Source organism: Dendropsophus ebraccatus, chromosome 1, assembly GCF_027789765.1.
Source record: "Dendropsophus ebraccatus isolate aDenEbr1 chromosome 1, aDenEbr1.pat, whole genome shotgun sequence".
Lineage (NCBI taxonomy): Eukaryota > Metazoa > Chordata > Amphibia > Anura > Hylidae > Dendropsophus > Dendropsophus ebraccatus.
This window is the reverse complement of record NC_091454.1, coordinates 174,596,190-174,621,945: the sequence shown is the minus strand read 5'-3', so window position 1 is coordinate 174,621,945 and position 25,756 is coordinate 174,596,190. Positions and strand designations below refer to the sequence as shown.

Genomic DNA, 25,756 nt, shown 5'->3' with positions numbered 1-25,756 from the left:
GCTACCCACTTTATTTGTGAATATATTTGGTCCATTTGTATGGTATTATTGTGTGGGGCTCCTATCTGCAAGACCTTGCTAAGTGATGGCATTTGGTCCACTAAGAGTGTCAGGACACCCCTTTTTCAGAAACAAAAGGGAAAATGACATATCTGAATATTCCAGCAAATAATGGGTGAGGGGGCCTACCTGTTAGCTATATCCAGAACATGACCGCCATCTTGGATCAGAAGCAGGTTTTTCCAATGAGAAGGTTATCGGGTAGCAAATTAGAGAGAACCAGAATTGTCTCAGAAATGCACAGATTTCTCAATGGGATCCAACGCTTTCAGCTCTGTGCTGTCACTGGTGCTGAACACAGAGCTGAAAGATATGGATCCAATTGTTATACATTTCTGATAAAGATATTGCAAATCTAATTGTAGCTATTTATATGTAAGATAGTTCTGGTCTTCTCTGATATGCTACATGACACCTTCCCATTAGGAAAACTTGCCCTTGATCCAATATGGCGGCCATGTTCCAGACACAGCCTAAAAGATAGGCCATATTACTTGCTGGGATATTCATATATGTCATTTTGCTTTGAATTTCTAGTACTATTCTGCACAGACTGACTGGCTAATTCACATTCCAACAAGGCCAAACATGTTTCCGAGCCTTATGAAGAAATTATGTGGAAGACACTACTTCTGCCTGTGGCTTCAGCCGTGATTTATAAATCCCTCCCTATAGCAGGACAGAAAGATCTATAAATCAAGGCTTGTGGGGTGAGCAGAAGCTGCCATGGACTACCCCGGTGACTCATGGCTCCCGTTTTCTAACATCAGCACCACCCTTCCTTACAGGCCGTGTCTGGTAATGCTGGTCAGCCCTATTGGGGCTGAGCTGTGACACCAGGGAAATCCTACAGGCAAGATGGAAGCTATTTCTAGAACAGAGCTGCAGTCGTATTTCATGCACACAACTCATACCTCCAGGGGAACTTCAACCATTTACTGTGGCTTATCCCCGAGTCCCCCTCTATAATACTCACTGATGTACACAGCACTGCCTCCTACAGGAACCACTCGGTACCATAGTGAAGATGTGAAAAACTTATAACAACTTTGTGGCAATGGAGGTCAGAATTACTTCATATCATTATGCATCAGCGTGTTTAGTTAGGCGGGGTTCACACTGCGTTTTTGCAATCCGTTTTTTTTTCATCCATTTTTTTTCAAAAAACAGATGCACACAAATGTATCCGTTTTTTTCATCTGTTTTTCCATTAACTTTCATTGTAAAAAAAAAGGATCAAAACGGATCCGGTTTTTTTTTGGACTGACACAAAAATGTAGCTGACACTACTTTTGTGTCCATTAAAAAAAAAAACGGATCCGTTTTGAACCGTTTGTTTTACAATGGAAGTCAATGGAAAAACAGATGAAAATGGGTGCACACTAATGCATCCGTTTTTTCCATGTTTTTTTTTTTGCAAAAAATGGATTGCAAAAACGCAGTGTGAACCTAGCCTTACAGTTTTCTGTACTCATTATGTTTTAAGTCTTTTCTATACAGCATGTCGTACAGGATGACTGGTCCCTCTACATACTGTATGTCTTGCAGTGTAACATATCCGCAGCATCATTGACAGGTGTGATGTCTATCTCAAACATAAGCGATAAAAAACAGCTGTCCACCGGCAGGCAAGGCTGGCAAGTTGTACTGTCAAGTGAGCTCAGAATTTGCTGGTCGGGTGTCAGAGTAAACCATCAGGGACTCCAGCAGGCATCTCATATATGTGACAAAGGCTCCAGTAGGTTCACAGGCGGGTGTCGTGGGCAAAGCCTTTAGAGCCCTGCACATCTGTCAGGAGAAGACAAAGAGAGAAAAGTATAGAAATCCACATATTTAAAAAGCCAAAAATGTAGCTAAGAGATCAACCCAACAAATGTGGAGAACACCTAGTTATCTATTGCTATAAGATCAATGCATGGAGAGGTCTACCGGGACTACTAGAAATTCCTGATGACCTCTAGCTGCTCCTCATATATCTCTTCCGGCTGTCACCTAACATAGCTACTATTGGCGATACAAGAGACTGACTGTACAGATCTCTCTTAGTTTCCACTGGGGCCAGATTAATAGTAGCCAAGCAATAAAAACCTTCTGTAGACATCAATAGATGCTATTAGTAATGGCCTGGGGCACAATATGTTGCTACCAGTCATCTGGGTGCATCGGTCAGCATATGCTATACAAACATTAGTGGAAGGATTTATTTCTGACCAGCATGTATCTATCAAATCCAATACATGTCACTGACTGTATACACGTATAGGCGTCTGTACTTACCAAGTTATAAACACCCAGTGGCTATTTAATTTTTTAAACAACGACAGGTCTTGGGCTGGCAGGACAAGGGATCGGTTCACTGCAAACACTCCACAGCTACCCGATCAGACCCCCTATACCACCAACCATTGACACTTATACTGCTGCTTTGACAACACCATTTTAAACAGTCTAAAACAGAGATGCTGGCTGACAGATACCAGATAAGGAGTAAGCGCAGCTCCCGAGTCAGCTCTATATAGTCTTACACATGCAGGGGGTAATGGTGCACTAAGAGGATCCAAGGGTAAAAAGTTTGTGTCCATGCATGGCCACTGCTCCATTCATTCCCAATAGGTCTGGGCTCTGCTATGTTGTAAAGTCCCATAGACATGAATGGAGTGGTGAGGGTATGTGCACACTAAGGAACCGGTCGGATCACCCGCCGCAGATTCAGCAGCTCGCCACCGCTTGTGGCATAGACTCAATTCTACGGCAGGGAGGATTCCACCGTCCGCCCAGGCCCATTCTTCAGGCGGACGGAGGAATCTGTGTGTGCACAGAATGGTGTCTATGGCATGGGAGGAGATGCACACGGGGGGCGAGCTGCGGGTGATCCACCTGGATTCCTTAGTGAGCACACACCCTGACTGTGTATGACTGGGTTCACACTACATATATTTCAGTCAGTATTGTGGTCCTCATATTGCAACCAAAACCAGGAGTGGATTGAAAACACAGAGAGGATCTGTTCACACAATGTTGAAATTGAGTGGATGGCTGCCATATAACGGCAAATATGTGCTGTTATTTTAAAACAACGGCTGTTATATTGAAATAATGGCCGTTATTTACTGTTATATGGCGGCCATCCACTCAATTTCACCATTGTGTGAACAGAGCCTTTCTGTGTTTTTAATCCACTCCTGGTTTTGGTTGCAATATGAGGACCACAATACTGACTGAAATATACGTAGTGTGAACCCAGCCTATAACTGTACTGTGCCATTTATCCTCCATTCATGTGTTTGGCGAGGTCTGAACACTGGTCAGCTTACTATTTCCTATCTGGGGAGAGAGATTTTAAAAAGAATTTTCTCTGGTTTGGCCAAATGAATCCCATAAGTCTTACGGTCTTCGCAGCACTTAATAATCGTGAATTATAACCACAGTATGAGCACCCCTAAAAGACATGGCATGTAACCCCTGGGGTACATAAACCATCGACAGAGAACCTTGACCCTAGTCCAGCTGATCATGTAGGTAAAACAGAGAACCTTAAGGCTGGGTTCACACTACGTATATTTCAGTCAGTATTGTGGTCCTCATATTGCAACCAAAACCAGGAGTGGATTAAAAACACAGAAAGGATCTGTTCACACAATGTTGAAATTGAGTGGATAGCCGCCATATAACAGTAAATAACCGCCATTATTTCAATATAACAGCCGTTGTTTTAAATTAAGGGTACAAACCCACACACCGTATACGCAGCTTATTTACTGCTGCGATACGCAGCAAATACGCAACAAACACGCAACAAATACGCAGCAGATTAGATCTAAATAACTGGACACAGCATCAAATCTGCACCTTCAAATCTGCTGTGTTTTTGCTGCGTATCTGCTGTGTATACGGTGTGTGGGTTTGTACCCTAACAGCAAATATTTGCCATTAAATGGCGGCCATCCACTCAATATCACCATTGTGTGAACAGATCCTTTCTGTGTTTTCAATCCACTCCTGGTTTTGGTTGCAATATGAGGACCACAATACTGACTGAAATATACGTAGTGTGAACCCAGCCTTATTCTGTATTGTTCAGACCTCCATATACACAGAGTATTACCCCTGCAGACCTATTACCATGATCCCTGCTGCTAAGGCACCTTCCTCTGCCAAGAGATTGCACAGACTTCTTGGAATCTGCGGCTCAGACTTCTTTTTTTCCCAGGATTAATGAAGTCATGAGGCGGCCAGTTGATTAACATTATGGCGGCTTACAAATGTCAGAACCCTGGAAATTAACGTGATTGAGCCGATGCCAGGAGCAGCCTACTAACTATAGCGGAAAATCCACAATGCCGTCTCAGCTAAGATTTCACTTTTCCTACACATCATATGCATGCGTCTCATTTCCAATACTACTAATTGGGGTAATAGAAAGATCAGTTCCCTGCAAATCATCAGTTCTGCCTTCCCCAGCCGTTCTGGCAGACATCCCTCGCCATGATGAAAACCACAATCTGCTCACAGTCTTCTTGATTTATCTCTCGGATTCTTTATTATTCCCCATTTTCAATAGATGAAAGAAGATATAGCTGTAACTAACCAGCAGTCTGCTCTCTACGAGATTACGAACGATCCCAGGGTGATGGTCTATTGAAAACGTGATTCAAAAGAATTTGATAATTTACCAACCGGAGGATTTACCTTATTTGTGTGCACAGAATGGAGCAGCCAATGATGTGTAATGAATAACTATTCATGAAAATGTGGAGAATTCATAGATAGTGAGATAGAACTTGGGTTAGCCAATAAAATAGCTATGTTCATCTATAAATGACAATCCCTGTCCGTATTGTCTATTAGGGCTCCCTCCATGGGCCAGAGAGACCCCCGCTCTGCTGGATCCAGCTTGTCGAGCTGTGTGGCAATCACTGGCAAGTAATACCATGTTGTAAGACTCTGGCATGGAAATTCAGTAATATGGCTGGGAAGTCTGTGGCCTCTCCGCATCTGTCTGTTTTGGAAATACATCTATTCCACATAAAAAAAAAAAAAAAAAAAACTATTCAGGAACATTGTTTCCTATAGCTTTGGATTGGCAGTCCCTTTGTTATTGTTACTACAAATGTATGACTAAATAGCCAACTGGGTGTTACCAGTTGAGGCGTGTCCCTACAGTCTGCCACTGTCAGCTCTGATTGGTAAGGGCCCTATTCCACCGGACGATTATCGTTAAATCATTCGAATCTAAACGATAATCGTTCGGTTGAAATGTAGTTAACGATTAACGACCGAACGAGAAATCGTTGATCGCTTTATAAGACCTGGACCTATTTTTATCGTTGCTCGTTCGCAAATCGTCCGCATTGAATAAGACATCGTTTGGTCGTTTGCAATAGATACGAACGCAATAGCGAATAAATAGCGAAGAAAAACGATTGCAATTACGATCAGAAGTAACGATTATCGTTCCATGGAAATGAGTGAACATTTTCAGGTCTTTCGCAATAGTGGTCGTTTGAGATAGTTAATCGTTAACGATTATGCAAACGATAATCGTCCGGTGGAATAGGGCCCTTAGTGTCAGACAGTTTAGGGACACCCCCCCAATTGATCACACAGTCGGCTATTTAGTCATACATTTTTAGTAGGAACAACAGAGGGAATGCACAATCCAGAGCTAGAAGGAATTTTTCTTTCATGGTAAACACTAATTGTATTCCCTATGGATCCATTTACACAGAAAGATTATCTGCCAAAGCCAGGAATGTATTTGAAAAGAGGAAAAATCTCAGGCTTTCCTTTATGACCTGATCTCTGTTTATAGTCTGTTTCTGGCTTTGGCTTCAAATCTTTGGCAGATAATCTTTCTGTGTAAATGGACCCTATGACACACGGGTCAGGAGAAAGCACAGGTCCTCCTTAACCCCTTAAGGACAGGGCCAATTTCCATTTTTGCGCTTTCGTTTTTTTTTCTCCTTGTGTATATAAGGCCATAGTGTGTGCATTTTTTCACCTAGAGACCCACATGAGCCCTAATTTTTTGCGCCACTAATTGTATTTTGCAATGGAAGGCAAAATTTTTGCATAAAGTATGCTGTGAAACCAGAAAAAAAAAAAAAAAAATGTGGTAAAAAAAAAACAAAAACCAAAACACTTATTTTTAATAAGGTGAGGTTTCGTGTTTATGCTGTTTGCCCTAGGGTAAAACTGACTTGTTATGCATGTTCGTCAAGTAGTTAAGATTACAACGATATGTAACTTGTGTAACTTTTATTTAATGTGATGGCTTTTAAAAAATTAAAACCTTTTTTAAAAAATAAATGTTCCTTAAAATCGCTCCATTCCCATGCTTATAGCGCTTTTATCCTTTGGTCTATGGGGCTGTGTCAGGTGTAGTTTTTTGCGCCATGATCTGTACTTTCCATTGGTACCTTGACTGCGCATATGCAACTTTTTGATCACTTTTTATTACAATTTTCTGGATTTGATGCAACCAAAAATGTGCAATTTGCACCTTGGAATTGTTTTGCGTTTACGCCATTTATCGTGAGAGATCAGGAATAAAGGGTGATTGCGCATGCGGCGATACCAAACATGTTTATTTATGTATCTTTATTTATAAAATGAGCAAAGGGGGGGGGGGGGGGGGGGTGATTCAAACTTTATTATTTACACACATACTAGAAGTCCCCCTGGGGGACGTCTATTATAACTACACTGATCTCTCATTGAGATCTATGCAGTATAGATATACTGCATAGATCAATGAGATCAGTGTTGCAGCCGAAAGCAATAGAATGCCGAGCCGGGATCAGCGCCCATTACTGCGCAGACCCCGGCCTGGTAAAACCTGCATGTTAAATGCAGCTGTCAACTTTGACAGCTGCATTTAAAAGGCTAATTAGTGGGCACGGTGATCGGACCGTGCCCGCTAACAGCCGCGATCCCGGGCTGCAGATAGCACCCAAGATCGCGGCGGTTCACAGCAGGATCACGGAGGTGCAGAGCAGGGTCGCCGCACGGCCCCCCACTGAACGCCCTTAATGACACCAGGGCATACGTTTATGCCCTTGGTCGTTTAGAGTTTATCTAGGATTAGAAAACTATAGCTGCCTATTTTAAAGGAACAGCACCACTCTTGTTCCCGGTTTGTGTGTGGCATTGTAGCTTGGCTCTATTGAAGTGAATTTAGCCACATTGTAATACCACACACAACATGAAAACAATAAGCAGTAATGTTTTTCTAATCCTGCAGAATATCCTGTGGGAGCCTTGTGCATTTTTTCTCTCCAGAAAATTCACAGTATTTGGATATTGTGTACTTACCCTAAAAGTGCACCTGGCAGATAGATCTAAAGGATATATTTACTAAAGTCGAGACGGTGGAGTTACCTACACTCACCAGCCAAAATATTCTCAGTGCTGAATTCAAATAATGGCAAGAGACCTCCTGACTCTATAAATGTTTTCTTGGAGTCTGTGTGTCAAGATCAGGGGGCTATCTGACAAATGTAGGTGCATCCTCTTTTCCCTTTAACAGCAAGATAGGTGTCCTTTACCACGGTAAATTGTAATTTTTGGTTCACAACTATAACCATGTATGTGACCGTACTTCATGCACTCATTTACCTGTGTCCAACAGAAGCAGGAATCATTTCTAAGGTCCATCTTCTCAGGCGGGCAGGTGCTTCCAAGTGCTGACAAAAGCAGTAGGTATAAGCGAGTAAGGCACCGTTGTGATGCTATTCCAAGAGTCGGAGATTGGATCGTAGCAGTCTAATGTTTTACACCTTTGGGTGCCAAAATAGCCCCCAACCACATAGAGTTTATTGCCTGATGCTAGAGCATGACAAGACATACGTTTGGCTGTCATGTCTCCCATTCTTGTCCACTGGTTAGTTTCGCTGTCAAAGCGATAGGCAGAGGCTGCTGTGAATTCCGTGTCTCCACCCATGATGAAGATCTGGCTGCCCAGCACCGCTGCAGCAGTATAGCGCCAAGGTTGGGGGCATTCAGCTTTTATACTCCACCTGTTTTCAAAGGGGTCATAACACTGTACCTTAGAGACCCGATCTCTGTGTATACTTGTCCCTCCAAAAACAAAAAGCTTTAGCTTGGCACTGACTACAGCAGCATTGCTTACACCATCCCGCAGTGGTGCCACCATGGTCCATTTATTAGAGAGGGGATCATAACGCTCCACTTGCTTTAAAGAAACTGACGGAGATGCAGGAAAAATTCCAGCAACCGCTGTATGTCCACCCACTACGTAAAGGCAGTTTTGCAACTCCGCTGAGCCGTGCCCAAACCTTGCGATGAGCATTGGTGCAGCTTTCGACCACTCCTCATGGACCGTATCGTAGACCCACACGTCTTTAGACACTCCATTCTCGGAGCCCCGGCCACCAGTCACATAGACCTTGCATCCAATGGCACAAGCACTGAACTCTTTCCTTGGACTTGGCAAGTCAGCTTTAGGAATGATCTCTTTAGCCTTGTGATCTACTTGGTAAATTTTGTCACACATAAATGTTTGTCCCCCTAGAATAAGTAAAGTATGTCCTGCTTTTCGAGGCTTGGCACATAAACTGGTCACCACGCCATCATTCTGCAGTATTTTTCTCTTGCACTGCATAGCATCCTCCATGATTACTTTGCTCCTCTCGTCGGCCATAACCAAGTCTTCACAAGCAATGGTTTCCTTCAGGGACTCAGAGGTAAGCAATGCCAGCCTGATGTTCTTTAATAATTCTGGAAAATAATCTTTTCTTTTGTCCAAGTCATACTTTACCCATTGCAGAACAGCATTGAACACCACCTGCTCATCTTCAATCTCAAGTTCATCACTGGAAACCAAGTCAAGCAAGATGTCTTTGGAGAGATTATTAAAGTCTTCAGTCTTATGCACCATTTCAAAGTTGACCAAGCACATTCGCAAAGACAACTCATACAATCTTCTGCATTGGTGGGCATCAGACAACAGTAACATTCCCAAGCAATTTGACGGGAAAAGGTTTTTCTCCAGGAACTCTGCGGCTGCATCCCGAACGTCGTGAAATTGAAGCATGTCTCCAGCTTCTAGCAGCGACTCTGCGTTTTCTTCATTGATGATTATTTTGGAAGAATAGGCAAAGTCGAGTAAGAGTTCCAAGACTTCAGGATGAAGACTGTCATGGAAATTTACAGTGCTATCAATGCTTTCTCTCAGCCCATGGCTAAACATGGCCTCAAAGTATTGGCTGCAAGCTGCGAGCACCACTCGATGGCACGGGAATGAGCGGTCTCCTGCCCATAGTGTGACATCTGTAAATAGTTGTTGCTTTCGCATAGTATTAAGATGGGTCAGGACACAATCTGGGTGACCAAGTTTATGGTATAATGAAATATTCATGGACCCTGTACTGGTCCGAGACTTGCGGTTTTCATGGACGCTGACTGACATGATGACAACATCTAAAGCTGCCAAGAAGAAAAAAAAACAAAAAAAGTTAGAGGGGAGGTCCAGTCAACAGAGAAAGTTAAACTTATACTCTAGGATGCAATCAGTTTTAGCATTCATTATTTTTATTTTGATGTACCTGGATATACACCTCTGCACCGATGTAAAATTAAGGAACTGTCTAAATAGTGCTGCTGTTGGTAAACATTGTCCCAGCTCTTCCCCTTCTAAAGTGAATGTTTTCTTGGCCGTCTTTTTGACATATAAACCCAGCATCTATCTCTGCCTGTCATGCACTTTATCTAAGGAAGTGAGGTATACTATTGAAACGTGTCATAGCTATGTGCTATATAGATAAATGTTTCTTATTTATACTCCACGTCTCTGGATGTTATTTTAGGACAGGGCTGGCCTCTGCAAGTACCACATTTTTCTTTATTCATTTTTGTCTAAATAGTGGACAGGTTGATAAGAAACCAAGGAGGGCAGCTCACCCAGGCTGAAGAAAGCAAGGTATAAGGCAGTCTGAAAGGGAGAATCCTATAGGCTTTATACAAATAAGAAAACTACAGCACAGTAGGGGTTTTTACAAGCAAAAAGTAAGCAAGCTTGTAAAATAAATTTTTCAAAAGACGTCCATAGTCTAAGGTTAGCAGGTCAGCACTGCTCCTCACCCAGGCATTGACGCCAGTAGCTAGTTATCCCTAAACCCTGATATCACCCAAAGCTTTTAACACAGAGGGGGACATGTATCAACGGGCGTTTTTTTTTTGTGTTTTTTTTCGGCGGAAAGTGCCGATTTGCGCATGATTTTATTCGCAAATGGCCGATTTGCTAATAAAATACGCCGAGGGGTGGGGGTGTGTGAAGGGAGCGGAACGGAGGGCACGGACAGTCCGCGAGATTCACCATTCGTTCCCCCAAAAGATACACCGAAAACCTACTCCAGTCCTCAGCTGGCGTAGGTTTTCGGACGTGCAGGATGTATGTAGAGGCACTCCGCCTCTACATAAATCCCCGTAGCGCCGGAGATGTGGGGACATTTTTAAGCCTGGCATAAAAAACGTCAGACTTAATAAATGTCCCCCAGAGTGTATATCAACTATAACAAATACATCTGTAAACCCTGAGAGTTTGTGACTTTTGGCTGGTTTAGCTTCAAGATTCCACAATTCACAGAAGTATTAGAAAAGATTATGTGTTTTTTAGGGAGGGTTCTGGTGGTTACTGTGGTTTAGGAAACACTGCTCCAAGGCGTTCTCTCACTTTCTTTCTTGACACTTCAATATCTCGGGTGGCAATAAAACCTATACAGACATTACTGGTGGGGGATTAAGAGAGATCATTGCGTGTGTGGTCTTTCCAGACAATATGTGTTAAGCTATACCATTCCCAGATGCATGCTGGCTCCAATATGCCTTCTTCTGGAGTTAAATCACGTTGCATATCATAACCGTAAATGACCACTCTCCTCTTACACATTTGCAAATAATATAAGTAACAGATATAGGTTTTAGCATTTCCCAGCGGCCTCCATCCAAATGATTAGCGAGACGTCTCCTCGGTCTGACATGACATCATCTGTCAAGCGGTTGCTCTGGGAAACATTTTCTATCGCAGCGAGGGACTCTCATTACCACAATACTATTTGTTTAGTGAAGTCATTGCACATATAAATTAAAAGACCTCAGAAATTGTGCTTACCCTGCGCAAAATACAATGGTGTGAGTCACCGCAATTCATGGACGGATCAATGTGGTGCCATATCCCCAGTGTAATGATACAGGACGGAGCCCGTGCTTGCGATCCATTACAATATATACGGCTCATGTCTAATAAATGCACAATCCCCTGCAATTAAATAGGTGAGCTGTGACCGCTTATAATATCTATATACTTGATATACTTGGAGGGAAAACAAAGAAAAAAGTGACACCTTAAAGGGGTTATCCAGTATTGCAAAACACGGCCACTTTCTTCTAGAGACAACACAACTCTTGTCTCCAGTTCGGGTGTGGTTTGCAATTAAAGGGGTTGTTCATAAAAAAAAAAAAAAAAAAAATTCTTTCGAATCAACTGGTGACAGAAAGTGCTTGAGACATGTAATTTATTTCTATTAAAAATTCTTCCAGTACTTATCAGCTGCTGTGAGTCCTGCAGGAAGTGTATTCTTTCCAGTCTGGAGAGCAGGAAAGGTTCTGTGGGGATTTGCTACCTTTACGATGGAAATATCAGAGATTTTATTCAATAAATAAGTTATACTGAATGTTAGATATATATCAGTCCACTCAGCTCCTTCTGCTCTAGAACATGATGCCAATAGCTCAGGTAGCTATTTCATGGTGACGGCTTCCCTTTAAGTATTAGAATTAAGCAAACATACAGAGCTGGATGCTGTATACATTGTCTACTAGTAATAAAACCATTGCACATTCCAGTACAAGCACATTGTGCACTGAAGTCTATGGGAGATACAGAACTATCCAGGCACGCTCACTCAGCTGTTTCTATATCCACTCTAGTGTAAAATGAAGAGCCTGGAAACACAGAGCCAACTCTACACTCCTTTCAATTTAGTGGAAACCCTATTATCCCAGTATCCTGATCCAGGAAAGCTGAAGCCCCAATTGATCAAACATTTATAGCACATCCCATCAATACTCGGCCAATGTTAATGGGGGAAAATGTAATTGAGGCTTGATTTTCCAGTGTATGCATTAGGCATCATAGACATGAACCTCTGTATGCAGAAACGACTATTTAATTCATGCAGTTCTTTCCTTCTACCACAGATGGCAGTGTGCTCGATCTCTGTGATCAGCTGAAAGACAAGTGTCTGCTTGTTTTTCTGCTGTTCATTGGGTCCTTTACATGGGCCAATAATGACTGTGTGTAAAGATATCTACAGTATGACCTTATGCACAGTATGACCGATAGATGTGAGCCCTGTATGCAACTGGTAGTTTGTATGGAGACATAACAGCTGATCAGACTACATGGATGGCCGTGTCTTATAGTGCACCTGACATTGTGCAGCTTTTCCAGATCAACATGCAGTCGCTCCTGCAGCCGCAAGATGGGGTAACCGTGAATACATCCATGCGGGGTGAGCTCTGTGCACGAGCTTTATGGAATCAGAACAGGACAGGTACGGTTATCCAGGATTAAAAAAGGTATGGCTACAATCTTGCAAAAACAGCGCCACCCCTGACTCCAGGGTGTGTGTTTGTGGTATTACTATTCAGCTGCATTCCTTTTAATGGAGCCAAGCTGCAAAACCACACCCAAACTGAGGACAGGAGAGGTGCTGTTTCTAGAAGGAAGTGGCCGTGTTTTTCTAAGCTCGGACAACCCCTTTAAATGGACTGAGCTGTACTCACACACGCTCTCATGAGTATCTGTGTGGTGTCACATACTGAATAGTAATGCTGTATATAGAGCATAGTTTGCTTCTATATGTGCCGCCTCACCTCGCATTTCCCCGATACAATCTGGTGAAACATCATTTGTCTCTCGTCTTGCTATTACACCAAATAATTAGCTCTTCGGGCAGCACGCCAAAGCACATGTTACAACAAAGGCCTCATTCAGACTGTAGCTGTCAGAGTCATCCAATCCTCCACACTACAGGATAAGGGAATGCTGCACACAGCGCTCTCGCACCTCGCGGGGGTCTCAGCTCATGGGCACTACAGGCTACAAGAGGATCTAATGGCAATTATTGCAGAACCAATCCCAGCATATTCTATTTTATTTTTTTTTCCTGCAAAGTATGAACAGGGCCAATAAAAATTCCAATGAAGTGTCGAGACATGAAATTCTCGATTCATGGTAAAAATCTCTATGGATAGAAATTGTGAAATTCTTCAAGAACAGAACACCACTGATGATGGAAACCCGAATCACCAAGAGGGTTAATTTCCAAGTTACTGCAAGAATCAAAGGAAAAATGGAAATCACGGGCGGATCCAATGTCTTTACGGCCATTCTTGTGACTCCGTGGCGGTGTGTACGGCCCAGTGTGCAGTCACAACGTAAAATGGGCATTCTCCAGATGAGAAGCCTATGGGGGATCCCCTCCCAAATCCTGATCAGGGTATCTGTGAGATCTTGGATACTATGTGGTGCTATCTGGTGCACTGATGCCAAAACACAACATTTTAATGTTCTCAATTGGATTCAGGTTGGGGAACCATAGAAAGGGAGCAGAAAGGTACCACCTGTTCCTCTGACCAGTGCGTCATTCCTTCCACTAGGAAGTATATATTCTGAGCTGAGTGGGGGTGGGTGCATATGGTGAGGAGGTAGGGTAGGACATTTTCCATTAACTGAATAACCCTTTAGTGTTCCCGCTTGGTAAATCTCTCTGAGACAGACCCATCACACTCCCTGACCATATAACTATACAAGCCTGCCATCCGGAAGTGTGGCTGTTAATAACTCCTGGGGGTGCAGCGGTTGTATATGGTCGTACATGGTGGTTGTACAGAACTGATAAAAAAAAATTAAAACTGGTTATTCACAACTTCTGTAATAACGCTGTACTAGAAACTGGAGCAGTGCCTGGAGACATAAGGAGGCCTGGAGACATTCTGGAGATCTGGCAGAGTTTCCCACAGCCTGGGGAGACTATTGTGTTACAACAGAACATCAGCAGTTTACTGTGTCTACAACCTGTATACATAGACATGTTCCCATTAGTCACAGGACGGCTCCTCAGCAGCACGGCGGCCCTTGGCCTCTGGCACAGAGTATGCTCACCATGAACTTTACACCATCGCTCTGTCCCCACAGTCCACTGCCCTCTAAGCTGTCCTTAGGGAGTCTCACAAACAGAAGCTAGGAGGAAGCATCTTCTAGACAAGTGAATAAATACATTCCTGCTCTATTGGATAAGAATACCCCATCAATAACTTATGGGGGCACTCTGCTGGCATTGACTATATCACTTATGGAGGTACTCTATTGGCACTGATGACATCACTCATGGGGGCGCTCTACTGGCACTGATGACATCACTCATGGAGGCACTCTGGCACTGACAACATCACTCATGGGGGCGCTCTACTGGCACTGATGACATCACTCATGGGGGCACTCTACTGGTACTAACAACATTACTTATGGAGGCACTCTACTAGCACTGACATCACTAATGGAGGCACTCTACTGGCACTGACAACATCACTCATGGGAGCTCTCTACTGGCACTGATGACTTCACTCATGGAGGCACTCTACTGGCACTGACAACATCACTCATGGGGGCGCTCTACTGGCACTGATGACATCACTCATGGGGGCACTCTACTGGTACTAACAACATTACTTATGGAGGCACTCTACTGGCACTGACATCACTAATGGAGGCACTCTACTGGCACTGACAACATCACTCATGGGAGCTCTCTACTGGCACTGATGACATCACTAATGGAGGCACTCTACTGGCACTGATGACATCACTTATAGGGGCACTCTACTGGAATAAAAACAAAAGTATAGCAGCAAAGGGATAGAAGAGAAAACCTATGAATGCCATGGTGCATGCCTCTCCAGTCTTCAGACTAGTCTACAGTCCACAGTAAATACAATAAGAGAGGATGACAGCACTCTGTCTCCATTTATTACACCAATTCTACGTGAGCCAGTGGTCTAATAAAAACCTCCCTGTATGTGCATTTTCCTTTTTCTATCTGGGATAAAGAATAAATGTATGATCGCAGGAAGCCAACCACTGAGACCCCCCCCAAAAAAACAAAACAACATCAGATACAGGGGGATCCTGAAGCTCCTATTTTAGTGAACAGTAGTGCATCTAGTCAGGCATTGCTCCATTCATTGCCTACAGAGCAACGACAGCAGAGCAATGACTAGGACTGGTGCCATAGGAGTTCTGTTTTTCAGATTGCAGGGGGTTTGACCTGGTCGTTCCCATCTTATAAGCTGATGGCATATAACAAGGATTCCCCATCACTTTATATTCACTAAACATAAAGGTGGATGTAACACCTCCCAACCAGTAACGCTCCCAGCCAGTCCTGATCACATGAATAGTGTCTACCTGGAGCTGTAGGAGATATGTGACATCATCCACAGTGTGTAAGACGTTCATGATCTATGTGTAGAGAACTAGAGCCACTACTATATACACCAGATAACTGAGCACAGCCATCAATGGCTTATGACATATTGTATCATTAAGTCCCATTACATCCTTACAGCCATGTGATTTATCTGTAAGTGTTTGAGAAGGGCCCAGAAGCAAGAACATAATACACAAAAGGATGCGAGCTAACCCCCTGGGGCTGTGACATAAAGGACGTCTAGGAGGCGGCATAGGAAATGCAGGACATTCCCTCCCTCAGTCCCAAACAGCAGCACATTCCTGACGTTCCAGCCGGGACCATACACAATGTGCTGGTGTGCTACCAATCCTGCCTCCTGTAACCAGCCGGGCCGGGACCATACACAATGTGCTGGTGTGCTACCAATCCTGCCTCCTGTAACCAGCCGGGACCATACACAATGTGCTGGTGTGCTACCAATCCTGCCACCTGTAACCAGCAGGGACCATACACAATGTGCTGGTGTGCTACCAATCCTGCCACCTGTAACCAGCAGGGACCATACACAATGTGCTGGTGTGCTACCAATCCTGCCTCCTGTAACCAGCCGGGCCGGGACCATACACAATGTGCTGGTGTGCTACTAATCCTGCCTCCTGTAACCAGCCGGGCCGGGAACATACACAATGTGCTGGTGTGCTACCAATCCTGCCACCTGTAACCAGCAGGGACCATACACAATGTGCTGGTGTGCTACCAATCCTGCCTCCTGTAACCAGCCGGGACCATACACAATGTGCTGGTGTGCTACCAATCCTGCCTCCTGTAACCAGCCGGGCCGGGACCATACACAATGTGCTGGTGTGCTACCAATCCTGCCTCCTGTAACCAGCCGGGCCGGGACCATACACAATGTGCTGGTGTGCTACCAATCCTGCCTCCTGTAACCAGCCGGGCCGGGACCATATACAATGTGCTGTTGTGCTACCAATCCTGCCTCCTGTAACCAGCCGGGCCGGGACCATACACAATGTGCTGGTGTGCTACCAATCCTGCCTCCTGTAACCAGCCGGGCCGGGACCATACACAATGTGCTGGTGTGCTACTAATCCTGCCTCCTGTAACCAGCCGGGCCGGGAACATACACAATGTGCTGGTGTGCTACCAATCCTGCCTCCTGTAACCAGCCGGGCCGGGACCATACACAATGTGCTGGTGTGCTACCAATCCTGCCTCCTGTAACCAGCCGGGACCATATACAATGTGCTGGTGTGCTACCAATCCTGCCTCCTGTAACCAGCCGGGACCATACACAATGTGCTGGTGTGCTACCAATCCTGCCTCCTGTAACCAGCCGGGCCGGGACCATACACAATGAGCTGGTGTGCTACCAATCCTGCCTCCTGTAACCAGCCGGGACCATACACAATGTGCTGGTGTGCTACCAATCCTGCCTCCTGTAACCAGCCGGGACCATACACAATGTGCTGGTGTGCTACCAATCCTGCCTCCTGTAACCAGCCGGGCCGGGAACATATACAATGTGCTGGTGTGCTACCAATCCTGCCTCCTGTAACCAGCCGGGACCATATACAATGTGCTGGTGTGCTACCAATCCTGCCTCCTGTAACCAGCCGGGACCATACACAATGTGCTGGTGTGCTACCAATCCTGCCTCCTGTAACCAGCCGGGACCATACACAATGTGCTGGTGTGCTACCAATCCTGCCTCCTGTAACCAGCCGGGACCATATACAATGTGCTGGTGTGCTACCAATCCTGCCTCCTGTAACCAGCCGGGACCATACACAATGTGCTGGTGTGCTACCAATCCTGCCTCCTGTAACCAGCCGGGCCGGGACCATACACAATGTGCTGGTGTGCTACCAATCCTGCCTCCTGTAACCAGCCGGGACCATACACAATGTGCTGGTGTGCTACCAATCCTGCCTCCTGTAACCAGCCGGGACCATACACAATGTGCTGGTGTGCTACCAATCCTGCCTCCTGTAACCAGCCGGGCCGGGAACATATACAATGTGCTGGTGTGCTACCAATCCTGCCTCCTGTAACCAGCCGGGACCATACACAATGTGCTGGTGTGCTACCAATCCTGCCTCCTGTAACCAGCCGGGCCGGGAACATATACAATGTGCTGGTGTGCTACCAATCCTGCCTCCTGTAACCAGCCGGGACCATATACAATGTGCTGGTGTGCTACCAATCCTGCCTCCTGTAACCAGCCGGGACCATACACAATGTGCTGGTGTGCTACCAATCCTGCCTCCTGTAACCAGCCGGGCCGGGACCATACACAATGTGCTGGTGTGCTACTAATCCTGCCTCCTGTAACCAGCCGGGCCGGGAACATACACAATGTGCTGGTGTGCTACCAATCCTGCCTCCTGTAACCAGCCGGGACCATATACAATGTGCTGGTGTGCTACCAATCCTGCCTCCTGTAACCAGCCGGGACCATACACAATGTGCTGGTGTGCTACCAATCCTGCCTCCTGTAACCAGCCGGGCCGGGACCATACACAATGTGCTGGTGTGCTACCAATCCTGCCTCCTGTAACCAGCCGGGACCATACACAATGTGCTGGTGTGCTACCAATCCTGCCTCCTGTAACCAGCCGGGACCATACACAATGTGCTGGTGTGCTACCAATCCTGCCTCCTGTAACCAGCCGGGCCGGGACCATACACAATGTGCTGGTGTGCTACTAATCCTGCCTCCTGTAACCAGCCGGGCCGGGAACATATACAATGTGCTGGTGTGCTACCAATCCTGCCTCCTGTAACCAGCCGGGACCATACACAATGTGCTGGTGTGCTACCAATCCTGCCTCCTGTAACCAGCCGGGACCATACACAATGTGCTGGTGTGCTACCAATCCTGCCTCCTGTAACCAGCCGGGACCATACACAATGTGCTGGTGTGCTACCAATCCTGCCTCCTGTAACCAGCCGGGCCGGGACCATATACAATGTGCTGGTGTGCTACCAATCCTGCCTCCTGTAACCAGCCGGGACCATATACAATGTGCTGGTGTGCTACCAATCCTGCCTCCTGTAACCAGCCGGGACCATATACAATGTGCTGGTGTGCTACCAATCCTGCCTCCTGTAACCAGCCGGGCCGGGACCATACACAATGTGCTGGTGTGCTACCAATCCTGCCTCCTGTAACCAGCCGGGGGACGGCCCGGATCTGGCTGCTGATACATAGTTACATAGTTAATACGGTTGAAAAAAGACACATGTCCATCAAGTTCAACCAAGGAGGGGATGGATACAGGGAAGGGGGAGGGGTGATAGGTTCTATACATATGCATTTATATTATTTTGCTCTAAGAACTTGTCTAGCCCGGTTTTGAAGCCCTCTACTGTTTTTGCTGTGACCAGATCCTGTGGTAGACTGTTCCACAGATTCACAGTTCTCATGGTAAAGAAGGCTTGTCGCCTCCGGAGACTGAACCTTTTTTTCTCCAGGCGGAGGCAGTGCCCTCTTGTCCTTTGAGGGGGTTTTACCTGGAACATCTTTTCACCATATTTCTTGTAGGGGCCATTTATATATTTAAATAAGTTAATCATATCTCCCCTTAAACGTCTCTTCTCCAGACTAAACAAATGTAATTCTTTTAATCTCTCCTCATAACTAAGATGCTCCATTCCCCTTATTAGTTTAGTTGCCCGTCTTTGTACCCTCTCCAGCTCTAGAACATCCTTTTTATGAATCGGGTTCCAAAACTGGACGGCATACTCCAGATGAGGCCGCACCAAAGCTTTATAAAGCGGTAATATTATATCCCTGTCCCGAGAGTCCATGCCTGTTTTAATGCATGACAATATCCTACTGGCCTTAGAAGCAGCTGACTGACATTGTGTACTGTTCTGTAGTCTATTATCTACAAGTACACCCAGATCCTTCTCCATCAGCGACTCTCCCAGAGTAACTCCCCCCAGGACATATGATGCATGTGGGTTATTAGTACCCAGGTGCATAACTTTACATTTATCCACATTGAACCTCATTTGCCAAGTGGACGCCCAAACACTCAGAGTGTCTAAGTCATCCTGTAACATCTGCACATCCTCCATAGACTGTACTGTACTACAAAGCTTGGTGTCATCTGCAAAGATAGAAACATTGCTGTTAATTCCATTCTCAATATCATTAATAAACAAGTTAAACAGAAGAGGGCCCAGTACTGACCCTTGGGGTACACCACTTATTACCGGGGACCATTCGGAGTAGGAATCATTGACCACCACTCTCTGGGTACGATTATTAAGCCAGTTTTCAATCCAGTTACACATTAAATTTTCCAAACCAATAGACTTTAACTTACCCATCAGACGTCCATGAGGAACTGTGTCAAACGCTTTTGCAAAATCCAGGTACACTATATCTACAGCCGCGCCGCAATCCAGGCTTCTACTTACCACTTCATAGAAACATATTAGGTTGGTTTGACAGCTTCTGTCCTTAGTAAAACCATGCTGGTTATCACTTATAATACTATTAGCCACTACATATTCCTGGATGTAGTCCCTTATAAGCCCCTCAAATAGTTTCCCCACAATGGACGTTAAGCTTACGGGTCTATAGTTACCTGGGGAAGTTCGAGAGCCCTTTTTGAAGATCGGCATTACATTTGCCTTACGCCAGTCCCTCGGCACAATACCAGTAAGCAAAGAATCACGGAATATTTCATACAAGGGTAGTGAAATTACAGAACTGAGTTCCCTAAGAACTCTGGGGTGCAATCCATCAGGCCCTGGAGCTTTGGTTACATTGAGTTTGTTTAATTTATCTTGGACCATATCTATAGTAAACCAGTTCAGTACATTACATGTGTTAGCAGCACTGGCCCCACCCACCTCAGTACTGGCCCCACCCACCACAGCTCCATCCTCTTTTGTATATACAGAACTGAAGAACCCATTAAGTAACTCGGCTTTCTCCTGATCCCCAGTTATTAATTCCCCGTCGCCATTATTTAGGGGTCCTACATGCTCTGACCTTGGTTTTTTTGCATTAATATATTTGAAGAATTTTTTGGGGTTTCTTTTGCTGTCTATGGCTACCTGCCTTTCATTGTGAATTTTTGCTGCTTTTATTACATTTTTACAGGTTTTGTTGACTTCTTTGTAATGTTTAAATGCTACAGCTGACCCCTCTGATTTATATTTTTTGAATGCCCCTTTTTTCTCATTTATAGCCCTTCTAACCTCGGTTGTAAGCCATGTGGGATTGGATTTTAACCGTTTATATTTGTTACCCATAGGAATATATTTGGCAGTACAGTTATTTAATGTGGATTTGAAGATTTCCCATTTATTAGCTGTATCCGTATGTGACAGCAGCCGCTCCCAGTCTATGCCCTGAAGTTCTGCCCTTAACCCAGGAAAATTGGCCCTTTTAAAATTAAGAGTTTTTGCCCTCCCAACATGTTTTTCTTTTCTACACTTTAAGCTAAAAGTCACTATATTGTGGTCACTATTCCCCAGGTGTTCATGGACAGTGACATCCCCAACCAGCTCAGCGTTGTTAGAAATAACCAGATCCAACAAGGCATCACTTCTAGTTGGCTCCTCCACAAACTGGCCCAGAAAATTATCCTGCAGGAGGTTAAGAAATTCCCTCCCCTTTGTGGTTTTAGCTGAACCGTGACCCCAATCTATATCTGGGTAGTTGAGGTCCCCCATTATCACTATTGTTCCCTCCCGGGCAGCCCGCTCTATTTGTCTATTCAACTGGCCATCTACCTCCTCAGTAATGTTGGGGGGTCTATAGATTACACCAAGAATAATTTTTTCACTCTTTACCTCCTTCTGTAGTTCTACCCATAATGCTTCCACATCATCACAGTCATCTCCCACTATTGCATCTTTTACACTCACTTTAATATCATTTCTGACATACAGACATACTCCTCCTCCCCTTCTGCCCACCCGGTCCCTTCTGAACAACGCAAATCCCTGAATATTGACAGCCCAGTCATGTGAGGAGTCCAGCCATGTCTCAGTCACACCAACCACATCAATGGACTCCTCCAGAACCAAGGCCTCCAGCTCCCCCATCTTACTGGCTAGACTTCTGGCATTAGTAACCATACACTTTATATTACCATCGAGTTTAACCGCTTCATTATAAGAAATGGGATTTATTACTGTGCTGTGGCTACAATCATCCTCACTGTTCATCCGCAACATATGGATCTCCCTATGCACTGCTCTTATCCTCCCCCCACAGGACCCTTCTCCTCCCTCCTCATTGTTCTGTCCCCTCTCTAACCTATCTGCCACTACATTACACACTACATTGTCCTCCCTCCACATCCCTAGTTTAAAAACCCCTCCACCCCTTCTAGGATTCTCTCCCCCAGCACAGCGGACCCCCTTCCATTAAGGTGCAAATTATCTGCGGAAAACAGATTGTACCCCAATGAAAAGTCAGCCCAGTGCTCTAAAAACCCAAACCCTTCTCCTCTACACCATGACTTATACAGAATATACAATTATAGTAGATGCTGCATGGAAATCATATATACAGGAGGGATGTATCAGAGACTCTCTATGGGTCAGGCCCAGTGGATTCACATGTCCTTCATAAACTCCATAAAATAACCCATTTCAGGGGTTGGTTTATTTCAGTAACAGAATTGGTAGGCTTCCTTCAGACATACTTTTTGCATGCTGTTTTTTGTTTTTTTTTTGGACTAACTCATACATAATGCAGTTTTTGTGGTGTTTTTTCTGGTATTTTTTTTCTCATTAAAAGTCATCTTTCATCATGTGATTTTAAGATTCCTATTGAAAAATACATAAGGGGGCATTCCCTGGCGGACCTCTGATGGATACCAATGAAAAGAAAAAAACACCAGAGGTAAGCGCAACTGGAGCATGCTCGGGTCCGATCGTTCAGCATTTGATTACGGGTGGTGGAAGAAGTTGGATGAAGCCCAAGGAAATCCGGGATGACATGGAAACAGCCTATAGCGAAGGTTCAGATTGTTGCTTTAGCCAGGTGGCAGTATATAGAGGCTTCTGTATCATGATGGGACATACTGTCCTGCATTCTACCTATTCTCTTCTCTGATAGTTATCCATGTTCGGCAGACATAATGGCATGTCTATAATCTGATTATTAGATCCTAATGGAGATGGAATTTCATAAATGCTGGCAGGGGCCAAGACAGTGATGAAGGCCAGTCCCAAAAGTGGGACAGAGGGACACGCAGGTCACATGCTAGGGGTTTTGGTTTTTGGGCCAAAAGTAAAGTAAATATATACTTAGCAGATAGTGAATATTAAAGGGGTTATCCAGTGCTGCAAAAACATGGCCACTTTCATCTAGAGACAGCTCCTCTCTTGTCTCCAGTTTGGTTGGAGTTCCGTAAGGGTCCATTTACACAGAAAGATTACCTGACAGATTATCTGCCAAAGGTTTGAAGCCAAAGCCAGAAACAGACTATAAACAGAGATCAGGTCATAAAGGAAAGCCTGAGATCTCTCCTCTTTTCAAATCCACTCCCGGCTTTGGCTTCAAATCTTTGGCAGATAATCTTTCTGTGTAAATGGACCCTAAAGGCCGTATTACACGGTCCAACTCAGAGGAGCAAGCGAGCGCTGTCAGCTCGTTAGCTCCTCGTTCTCCGCTCGCTTCCCTGCTATTCCGCACGTCAGCAGGGGGCGGGTGAGTCCGGGGTAAGCTGCCGGGGGGGGGGAGCCCATAGGATATAGTGGCGGTCTGCTGCCGACACTCCTATTCAACGGAGCGACGGCAGCAGATCGCTGCTATATAAGTCGTTTGTATTTCAACATGTTGAAAGACAACTTCAACGATCCGCCAACATGAACGATGAACTGATCGTTGCCTTCTATTCCACGGGGCGATTGTCAGCCGTAACAGCCAATATCGGCCGAAAACGCCCGATAATCGTTCCGTGGAATAGGGCCTTAGGTCAGTTCCATTGAAGTAAATGGAGCTTAATTGCAAACCACACCTGAACTGGAGACAAGAGCGGTGCTGTCTCTGGAAGGAAGTTGCCATATTTTTGTAGCATTCGATAACCCCTTTAAGAAAGATAGTAGGCAATAACATGCCATCATGTATATGAGAGAGATCCTTTCTGCTCACACTATGCTCAGAAGAAATGCTGATATTACATCTACACACAATGATAATGGTAACAATATAAAACTAACAGTATTCTTTAGGTCATACACAGTTTTCATATAGGCAGCTTACAGTCTAATTTTCTTAAAGGAGTTAAAGGACCTGGCCTGCACATTTATTACATGGACATACACCATGTAGTACTACATTTCGCCTGCAGGGGTCACTATAGTGGGAAAGAGTACAGAGGGCTGTAACTCCAATATTAGCCTACTGGTCCAGCAGCAGATCCCATAGCGAGTACAGATCAGAGCACAGCTTTACATCACCACCTCTATAATAATAGCAGAAATAGAAACACAATATAAAGCCATTCAGGGAGCTCCCCAAGGAACCTGCCGATACACAAATATTAAATCTCGCTCTTCATTTGTTCCCATCTAGATCAGGTTCAGATTTAGAATCTTCGGTGGAAGAAATCAATGAGTCTGTCTGCAAGGAGAACACAAGACAAACAGGAATGTGACAATCGCCTTCTCTCAGCAAGACTCGCCTTCACTCACAAGCCAACACAATTCCTCCCTGACGCCATTACTACAACCTTACCCTTACACTTTAAATTGGACGAACGTGCAAGTGGCCATCGCAACAGACATGTCCGAATGAGAACGGCAGCTGCCAGGCTACCACCAAACCTGTCCATCTCCCGAAAACAAAAGAATGCTGAAATCCAACCACCCAATCCTTCTCTTACCCGACATTGGAGGCCAGCGGATGCTTCAGAAATCGGCAAGTCTGTATAAGATTAATCTCATGTGTATAGCCAGCTTAAAGGGGTTATCCCAAGACTAAAGGCCCTTTTACACGGAACAATTATAGGCTGTTACAGCTGATAATCGCTTCATGTAATGCTGCGTTTACAAAGCGTTAATTTGCCTAATCGATCGTTTAATGATTTTGAAGCAACGATTTGGTTTTTATAACAATCAGAGTTTAGACAAATAAATCGTTAGAAAAATCGTTAGGAAATTCTAAGAAAAATCGTTATTGTAATCGTTTTAAAGATCCCATCTTTTACATAGGGTAAATCTTTAAAAGACTGTTTACACAAAGCGATCTGCCAATTTTTAGAGAACGACAATTTGAGAACATGTTGAAAGATCAAAATGAACGATTTCTCGCTCGTTGCTTGATCGTTTGCTGTGTTTACACGGAACGATTATTGCTGAAATGCAATCTTTATTGCGAAAATTCGAACGATAATCGTTCCGTGTAAACGCAGCATAATAGAAGGCAACAATCAGCCGACATGAACGATGTTGGCTGACTGTTGCAGTCGTTTGTTGTTTAACACGTTGAAAGACAAACAACCAAGATAGCAGCGATCTGCTGTCGTAGCTCCATGGAATAGGAGCAGCGCAGCAGACCGAAGCTATCCTCTATGCTATGGGCTGCCCGCTTGTAATAACAGTGGGAGAGAGCAGGGAACGAGGAGCAAACAAGCGCCAACAGTGCTCATTTGCTCCTCAAGTCGCCCTGTGTAATAGGAGCTTAAAGAGGATGTACCACCAGGTACATCCTCTTATCTGAACCCACGGATGGAACGGCCGATGCTAAAGCACTGGAGGTAGGCCGGCCCGCCCCCAGTGGGAGGGAATTCCCTCCCCTGTATGACGCGGCTCCATTCATTCTAATGGAGCCGCGTCATACAGGGGAGGGAATTCCCTCCCACTGGGGGTGGCCCGGGTGGGAAAAACGGACCACGGCACTGGCTTCCCCGTGACTGCGCCGTTCGATCCGTGGGTTCAAATTAAAGAGGATGTACCTGGTGGTACATCCTCTTTAAGCGTTATCACCCATACACAGAATAGGCAATAAATAGCTAATTGTAGACTCTCTAATTGCTGGAAACCTCACTGATTTTGAGCCCCCCATTCTCATGGCTAGTGGGAGGGGACTGATCTCAAACTTATTCCCTGTCTTGTGGATAAGTAATAACCTTAAGTCTTGGAACAGCCCCTTTAACCTTTGGCAGCCACCTTCCTATGGCTTCTATATCCACATATATCCACTG

At 44.9% G+C, this 25,756-nt stretch overlaps 1 protein-coding gene across 4 annotated transcripts in view; it reads right to left on the bottom strand.

Moving 5' to 3' along the window:
* Positions 1–1,383: 1,383 nt before the first annotated feature.
* The window catches only part of KLHL25 (kelch like family member 25), a 41,035-nt gene continuing 16,662 nt past the window's right edge, over positions 1,384–25,756 (bottom strand). For all 4 annotated transcript variants that reach the window (XM_069956688.1, XM_069956686.1, XM_069956685.1 and 1 more), the window contains exons 2-3: positions 7,678–9,507; positions 1,384–1,848 (exon numbers count right to left, since the gene is read on the bottom strand). In XM_069956688.1, coding sequence (XP_069812789.1) covers positions 7,721–9,490 — 1,770 coding nt within the window. In that variant the 5' untranslated portion in view covers positions 9,491–9,507 and the 3' untranslated portion in view covers positions 1,384–1,848; positions 7,678–7,720. The remainder of the gene's footprint in view (positions 1,849–7,677; positions 9,508–25,756) is intronic.